The sequence below is a fragment of the Myotis brandtii genome, unplaced genomic scaffold (genome assembly GCF_000412655.1).
Source record: "Myotis brandtii unplaced genomic scaffold, ASM41265v1 scaffold240, whole genome shotgun sequence".
Classification (NCBI taxonomy): Eukaryota; Metazoa; Chordata; class Mammalia; order Chiroptera; family Vespertilionidae; genus Myotis; species Myotis brandtii.
Window position 1 is genome coordinate 5055710 of NW_005359064.1, and position 8393 is coordinate 5064102.

The 8393-nt window shown below is 58.8% G+C and overlaps 1 protein-coding gene across 2 annotated transcripts in view; it reads left to right on the forward strand.

Moving 5' to 3' along the window:
• PLXNA1 (plexin A1) overlaps positions 1–8393 on the forward strand; it is a 51256-nt gene that overhangs the window by 10598 nt on the left and 32265 nt on the right. The window contains exons 4-6 of one of the 2 annotated variants that reach the window (XM_005866943.2): positions 6523–6663; positions 7815–7915; positions 8219–8342. In XM_005866943.2, the coding sequence (XP_005867005.1) occupies positions 6523–6663; positions 7815–7915; positions 8219–8342 (366 nt within the window). Of the gene's footprint in view, positions 1–6506; positions 6664–7814; positions 7916–8218; positions 8343–8393 lie in introns of both variants that reach the window. The other variant, XM_014540298.1, reaches the window with a different exon arrangement.

Below are 8393 nucleotides of genomic sequence, written 5' to 3' on the forward strand. Positions count from 1 at the left end.
CCCCCCGTCCCCCCGTCCCCCCAACAGGATTCTGAAATTCAGAGTCAGAAATCCTGAAAGTCAAGTGGCTCATTCAAGACCTATGTGGAGTGATGAGTAGCAAGTTCCTGCCACTGGGGTGGCCAGTATGGATCTCTTCTCAGAATATTTGTGCCAGGTCTTCCCTGCCCTGGGCTGAGAGCCTGTTTGGTGCATCCATCAGGGACCCCAGTTCCCCAAAGCCCAGGTCTGTGCAGGAGGCGGGTTGGTGAGCCTTGTGAGGTTGGGAGCAGGGGTGAACAGGGATGCTGGCCCCAAGAAAGATGTTGGGCAGGACCAGGCCCCAGCGCTATTTGTGAGACTCAACCTTGCTGTGTGGATAGCCAGAGTGGTTCTGTGTTATGGTGGTGGCATGTGCTCCGCACGTGTGTGCATGATGTTCTGCTTTGGGGCGTGGTGGTGTGTTCCTCGTGGGTCTGTGACAGCAGTTCTGCTTCACGAGTGTCTGTGCACGGCTTCCATGACCGCAGAGCTGTGTTTCTATTAGGCTTCTCCCTGGGAGTTGGGCTGCCAGATCTGCTGTGGTTTTTACATCCTGAACCTCCAGGTGTTTTCCAAGACTAGGTGGGGATGTGTGGCAGAGCCTGGTAGGGTGGTTGGTCAGCAGGCACTCATGCTCATGCCAAGTTACTGGTCCTGGTGGTGGTCATTCCCCTGGGGATTGTTGGCAGGGAGAGGAGCAGTCCTGGCTGCCAGCTTCCTTGTCTTAGCTGTTGTGCCTGTGGGCCCCACAGGTGTACTGCCCCTGCCCACCAAGGACAGTAGTCACTAGAACCTTTGGGTGGCACCGCATTGTGCCCTGTGTCCAGATATCTGTGTGCCCTGTGGATGTGTGCGTGTGACCTTCTGTTTGTGGCTCCCCTGGTGCAGCTGGCCACAGTGCGCTGAGCCAGGAGGGCACAGGGACCTCTCATTCATCCTACGGGTCTGTCTAATGCCGTCCCAGCTCCTTGTCCCAGAGCCCATGCGACATGGGCATTGCTTCTGCTTCCCATCAGGTGGTGGCCAGTGGAGTTGCCCACAGATGTGCATGGAGGGTCCTGCACCTGGCCCAGCACTCCAGGCCCTCCTTTTTGTGGGGTCTGGCTAATCAGGCCTCAGCCCTGGCAGGGGCACGTGGGTACCTTTGATAAGTATGACCCTTGCAGGTGCTGGCTAGCATTGGCCTCCCTGTGCTCATTCCTTAGCATGTCCAGGGCCAGCCTGGGGGCAGCTTCATGAAGGCCCAAGGTTATTGCCCACAATGTGTAGTCTCCCCCCACCCTCCCACCCATGGCAGGCTGGGCCCTGCTCTCCAGGACCTGTCCTCTTGGGGGTCAGAGTGTGGAGCCCTGGCAGCACAGTGAGATGGGTACAGAGGCTGGAACAGTCCAGGGGATTGGGAGTCTGCTGGGAAGGGTGTTTGGAGGGAGGTAACAGCATGGCCAAAACTCAGGGTGCCTTAGTGCATGCTGGGAACTGAGGGGGCCTGAGGAAAAAGAGGTGTCAGGTGATGCCTCAGGCAACTCTTATTCCACATGTGGCAGCCAATTCACTGGTGATCCTGCAGTGGTCAGCGTCATGGGGACAGGAAGATATCCCACAGGATTCTGAGACTTTGGAGTGCTGCTGGCCTGGGTAGAGGCATGGAACCAGAGGATTGAGGTGGCTTCAAGAAAGTGGAAAGGGCTTGTGTCTACTTGCTTGTGCTGGGGACCCAGCAGGTGGGGGTAGGGTGGGTAATATCGGTCTGTAAGGGCCCCAGCTCTGTGGAGCTCTGGTGTCATAAATGGGAGGGTGGGCAACAAATGGCTTTTGAGTTTGAGATGACATTGGGCCAGTCACTGCTGCCTGCCACAGCATCCTTGGTTGCACCAGGTGCTAAATTTCGGGCTGCAGGTGGGCACCCTGGCCACATCCCAGCTGAAGACAGTCCCAGACAATGACATGTGATGGAAGGCCGTGTAATCTACTCTGCCTCCTGGCCTAGCTTTGTGCAGCCTCCACAGCAGCTGCAGATTCTCTGGAAGAGCTTTGCACCTCCCCCTATGGCAGGGTTGAGCCTTAGGAGCCCAGTCTCCAGGCAGCTTCCAGCAGGCTGGCCTCCCCAACTTTTGGAACCTTGACCTTTTCACTTAACCCTGTTAGAGGTGGTTGTCTGTTGGCAGATGAGACTGAGGGTCTTGGAGGACCACTGCTTGTGTTGATTGGTCCCTGTTCTTCTCTGTCTGTGAATTAGGAGGCAGGAAAGATAAGATTCCTGGGATCCTCCCCCCAACACACTTCTGCCAGGTGTGTCTGGCCCATTTACAGCCATCGGGTCTCTTTCAAATCATGTTTTAATTACCCAGTTACTGCCAAGAGGAAATTGCTAGTTGCTTTTCCAGTATCAAATTCTTCCTAGTCTTTCTGAGAATGTTCCCAGGAAGGGGCCTGGAACCTCACCCCAACCAGAGGAGGAGGGAATCCCGTGGCAGCCCATGAGGGGGAACGAATGGTCCAGGAGCTTGTGTCTGTCAGGGCTTAGCCATCGGCTGGTCGGGAAGGAGAGGGAAGATAAGCTCTGCCCTTGGGGAATCCTTCCAAGAGAGGGTGGCAGAGGCTCCCGCTCCTTGAACAGGGGGGCTGGGAACAGGCTTGGCAGCTGCATCTCAGGAGGAGGAGGATGCCTGTGAGGCCCCAGCCCTATGTGCTGGCTGCTGCCCCTGTCCTCTGCCTTTCCTCCCACCCATGGTCCTGTTCTTCTACCCCCAGCCCCCGTCTGGAGACCAGGAATCAGCTCAGTCAGTGCACCCTCACTTCACAGAGACATGAGGGCTGCATCTTGGGGTGAGCATAGCAGAGAACTCTCTTCCTTCCTTTTGGGCTAAGTTGGGCAGTCCCCTGCCTCCGGGCAGCTAGGGCGCGTGCCGGTCTTGGCAAGCAGCCTGAACAGCCCAGAAATCCACCCCAGTGCCCCCGCCTGCCCTCAGACTGGAGAATGGGCCCTTTGTTGGTTTCAGGCTGGACAGACAGCTGACCTGGTCGGGCTGTCAGCTGCCTGCCTGCAGCAGTTGGCCAGGGCCATGCAGTGATAAGTGCAGGGGAAGCCAACTGGGCCAGCCTGGGCCTGGGGCCTCCAGGGCCAGGGGCCACCCGCCTGCCCCTAGCTGCCTCCCCTTGGCCCTGGACAGGGCTTCATTTGCAGGGACCTGAGGGTGAAAGGGTGAATCTGTTCCCTGGCCCATCTGTGGGGAGAGCAGACGATGCCCCAATGGTGGTGGTATTAGGTGCTCAGCCCTGGCTCCAAGAGGTGTCTGGAGGTGCTGATAGCCCTTTGCCTCAGCTCAGAACCCAGGGGACTCCCCAGTACAGAGGGACAGGGAAGACTGAGGGAGAAGTGGACAAGGCTGGAAAGCTCAGGCAGAGGCCAGAGCTGTGGGTGGGTGGGTAACTGAGCCAGGTGCAGCCTGGGATGTGCTCAGGGAAGCTGGACAGCATTGCTAAAGCCATCTGGGTGGATGGAGGGCTCCTTTCTCAGCCAGGGCGGGGAAGGGCACTATGGCAGAGGGACCTCTGTGGCAGGGCTAGGTTTGGGCCCTGAGTTTTTCGTGGTGGGAGATAGAAGGGAGGGTGGTTGCAGCCAGTCCTGGAAGTCCTGGTGATCTTTCAGGAAAGGTTTGCCAAACACAGAGGTGACAGCTGGAGGTAGGGGGGAAGTACCAGGGGACTCCGGAAGTCTCCTGTGTGCTCTTGCAGGCCCAGCTGTCCCAGGGTGGCACTGGGTGGTCCTAGAGTGGACAGCTGTGGGTGTGGTGTTGGCATGTGCACTGCTGGGGGCATGTTCCCCGATGTCCTGCCAGAGGTCTGGCCCTTGCTTGCCCTGCATGCTCATTCTCCCTGGAATGCACTCCTGGTGGCACGTTGCGTCTATCCTCCCACTTTTGGGCCAGACGCTGTGTCCCCAAGTGCAATTGGCAGTTCAGGGCCTACACAAGCCCCACAACCTGCAAACCAGCCAGGACACAGCAGGCATGTCCCTAGGACTGGTCATTCTCAGCTGGACCTCTGACTGTCACACGTATGCATGTAGGGTCCCTGGTGACCCTGGACCCTAGCTACTCAGTGTGCAGTGTGGGGCTGTTACCCACTCTCTCTACCCTCTGGCCTGTGGGCTGGGCCTCCCAACACCCTCCTTGCTCTGTTCCCTTTAGGAATGAATGCCCTGTCTCCTTGGGGCCTGCCTGTGTGTGTTTAAGGGCTGGGGGCAGTCCAGTGTCGGGCAGGTGGATGGACAGATGATGTGTTTGCTCCCTGTCGCAGCTGTTGGGTGCCACCTGTCAAAGTCGGCATGCTGCCGGCCCAGGGGCGGGGGGCATTCAGAACCCATGCCTGGCCTGCCTCCCCTCTCCCACCTTCTCCAGGACCCCTGGGAGGAGGCCCAGCTCTCCCCCTACCATCACTCAGAGCTCATGTGCCCCTGGATGTGACAGCCATGTCTCAGCCCATACCCTCATCCCTGAGAGAGAAGGTGGGGTTCAAGAGTGTCCCCTGACAAGGACCTGGGGGCAGGTGTTCCCTAGTGAGAGACTAGGCTGGGGTGTTGGAGGGAGGGGCCGTAAGCTTGGCACTGGGAGCTGGGGTCAGGCTTGGACTTCTGAGTGCTACTAGAGGCATCTTCGGGGATGGGGCAGGGAAGAACCAGGCCTCGGGGAGAAATCCAGAGTCCTGATTCTAGTCACTTGGGTTAAGACAGTCTGAACTCAGGGTCTCCACTGGGGCCCTGCCTTACCCTCCTGTCTTCTTCTTTGGCTGCTGTCCAGACTGGCCTTGTCAGGTCTGTGTGACTGGCTGCTGGGGTTTGGGGATTGCCGTGGGGCCTACCTCGTGGCCCTGTTTGGCACACTGGCTTGTTCCTCATTTAATCCTCAGAAAAGCTTTGGTATGGGGAAGGCTGGTTATCATTCCCCTTTGACAGGTAGGGAAACTGAGGCTCAGAGAGGCTCACCACCCTACCAGGGTCACACAGCTGGTGGGTATCTGAGCCAGGGCTTGGGCCCAGGTAGTGTGGGTCCAGAGACTGGACTCCTGCTCCCTGGGCCCTCTCTTGTGGCTCATGTCTCTTCTGGGCCCAGCCAGCTCAAAGAGCTGGCCTCCAGCTCCCTGTGAGTAGTGTCTGCCTACAGGCTGCCCACCCAAGCAGGGCAGGAGGCTTGTGGGAGTAGGCTGGATATAGGTTGGGGTCCTGTCCAGTTTCCACAAATAGGGGCTCTGAGGATGGAGGTCCCTCACTTGGTATCTTCCCCCGAGAAGCCGGGCTGGAGCCATTTGGGCAGTTACAGGCCCACCCCAGGTTCATCATCCCCTGCCCAGCACTGGGCGGTGCTCTTCCTGGTCTGGTTTGACTTAAGCCTGCCTGCCTGGCTGGGAGGCAGCTGAGAGGATGTGCAGCTGAGCAGAAGTGGGGAGTGGCTCCGGGCTCTCAGGAATGCGGCCTTCCCAGTCTCTCACAGCCAGCAGCCTCTGGCCCGGAGACACAGCGCCACACCCTGGCTGGCTACCCTTGCCCAGCCCCTGTTGGAGCTTTTCCTTGCCCCGAAGCCCACCCCAGTCAGTCAGGCCCACCCTGTTCCATCAATGTGGGGGTGCAAAACAGGGACTGAGCCCTGGCCCCAGCCCTGCCCCTGAGGTGGAGGTGGAGAGGTGGGCTTGCTGCCCTGGTATAGCCAGAGCTGGGAGGGACCTGAGCAGAGCCAGCAGCCCTGTGCCCTGGGAGCCTGCCCAGACCAGCTGAGCTGGGCTGAAGCTGCCCCATGAGTCCCATCTCTGGAAAGCCCCCTGGGTTTCTCTGTTAATTAAATACATTTGTTTGGTAAAAGCAACTAAAAATACTTGTAGCATTGCAAGCTGCAGAGAAGAGCTGGCTAATTAATGCCTGGTTTGTTTGGTATCTGAAATACAGCTTCCTCTGAGGGCGAGCCCCAACTCCAGGATGCCCTGGGGCACAGCCCCTCACACTGAAGCAGTCTCCTCACCCTGGAGGCTTCAGGGGTCTCACTTAGCCTTCTCACTGTACTGGACCTCCCATGCTCCCTGCAGGCCCCTCTTTTCCTCCCTCCCAGCCCCTCTTTTCCTCCCTCCCAAACATCTTCTCCTCGGGGAGGTCCAGCCTGTCCCAGGAAGTGGTGTGTTTTCAGGGGGTACCTGCCACCTTTGCATTGGATATGGTTGTGTGGCTCGGTGATAAGTGAGGGGTGGGGGGCTGTGGTTCTCTCCAATCCCCAAAGACCCCCACCTCTGGGCTGTGGCCTCTGTTGACTGAAGAAGGGTCTAGGCTAGGACCAGCTTACCGGTATGCAATATGTCCTGCGCATGCCGCTTGGGTTGAGGTGGGGGCCTCAGCCTTGTTCTTGTAGGGCTTTGGGGGATGGCTAAGGGAGGGACTTGGGAACCCCACCTTATGTGGGTGTAGGACTGGGGCACAAAGACATTGGCACAGCTTCTCTCAGGCCTTCAATGCCACAGATCCTGGTGGACCTGGCCAACCCTGGCGGCCGGCCAGCCCTGGCCTACGAGAGCGTGGTGGCCCAGGAAGGTAGTCCCATCCTTCGTGACCTGGTCCTCAGCCCGGACCGCCAGTACCTCTACGCCATGACGGAAAAGCAGGTGGGTGCTACATGGATAGATGCATGTGGGTGGGCTTACCTTGGGGGGCTGCACATGGCCGCCATGGCCCACACTGTCCATGCTGCCTCTAGGTTCTCCTGGGCCAGGTTTAGCATTCCCACCCCTCCCTGAATGACTTCATATCTACAGGAGCAAATATTTGAATGAGAGCATTATCAGAGTATTGGGGTCATTGCAGGGTTTGAGGCAGGCATCTGGGGCCCTGAGTTCTTAGACTGAGTTCTCAGTCCCCAGCACTGGCCTCATGTGCCTGGTGGGGACTTTGGGCAGCAGCCTCTGTGGGGCCTGTGGCTGGCCTGGCCCAGCTTGTCAAGGCCATGTGCTGTGTGCCGGCCGGGCCAGGCCTGCTTGCAGCCAGCCTCTGCCTTTCTGTTCTGCCTGGTAAACCATGGCAGTTGGGGTAAGGGGGGTTGGGAGGCAGGTGGGAAAGACAAGACCTCCCTTCCTTGACCAGCTCTCGCTTCTCTGCCCCTCTCTGGCTGTCTGGTTCTTCCCTTTCTCTGGGGACCTCAGAGCCAAGCAGATGAGGTCAGGGCAAGTGGGGCCCAACTTTCCTCTGTGCTTAAGATATGGGCCAACAAGCCACGGATCCCCTGGAACCTCGGAGTCCAGGCAGATGGGAGAGTAACTCTGGCTGGAGCAGTCGGCTCTCTGGATGACTCACCTGCACCACTGGCTCCCTGGCCATCACCACCCTTGGCTTCCGGGGGAGAGGCCTGACTCAGCCAAGGCTGTGTCCCCCAGGACTGGCTTTTTTTTTTTTTTTATAATATATTTTTATTGATTTCAGAGAGGAAGGGAGAGGGAGAGAGAGGTTGAAACATCAATGATGAGAGAGAATCATCGATTGGCTGCCTCCTGCACACCTTCCACTGGGGATCGAGCCCGCAACCCAGACATGTGCCTCTGACCAGAATCGAACCTGGGACCCTTCAGTCCGCAGGCCGATGTTCCATCCACTGAGCCAAATCAGGCAGGGCTGAATAGATCTAGCTGGAGGAAGTCCCAAGATGGGGGTGTCCCTGGATTATGGGCTCAGGGGGGCAGATGGTAGTGCTGAGGAAGTGAAGTTGGTAGGGGTCCCTGGGATGGGCTTGGTAGAGGCCTGCCACAGAATCCCCTCCTGTCAGGTGACACGAGTGCCCGTGGAGAGCTGTGTGCAGTACACATCATGTGAGCTGTGCCTGGGCTCTCGGGATCCCCACTGCGGCTGGTGTGTCCTGCATAGCATGTGAGTCTGGAGGGGGTAGGGGTGGGCAGGGGGGCCCTGATGGTTGTCTCTGCCCTGGGAGGGCTCCAGATGGCCTTGCTGTGCACCTCGGGTGGTCACAGCTCCCCTCCGAGCTTCTCTGGGTCTTCCTGGGTTTGGCGGTTTCCTGTGACCAGCTGAATGACAGCCAGTCTAGCCACATCCCAATAAAGACGGGGTGCAGTGAAGCTGGTGGGCTTCCCCAAGTACAGGCGTCGGCTCTGCCAAGCATGGGCTAGGTGCTGGGTTGCTCCTTGGGCTAAGCCCAGGCTCCTCTGCCTGTAGCTGCTCCCGCCGGGATGCCTGTGAGCGGGCGGATGAGCCTCAGCGCTTCGCCTCAGACCTGCTGCAGTGCGTGCAGCTGACTGTGCAGCCTCGCAATGTCTCCGTCACCATGTCCCAGGTCCCGGTGAGTGTGGCCACCTGGCTTGGGCCAAGGGATGGGGGGGGGGGGGGGGGG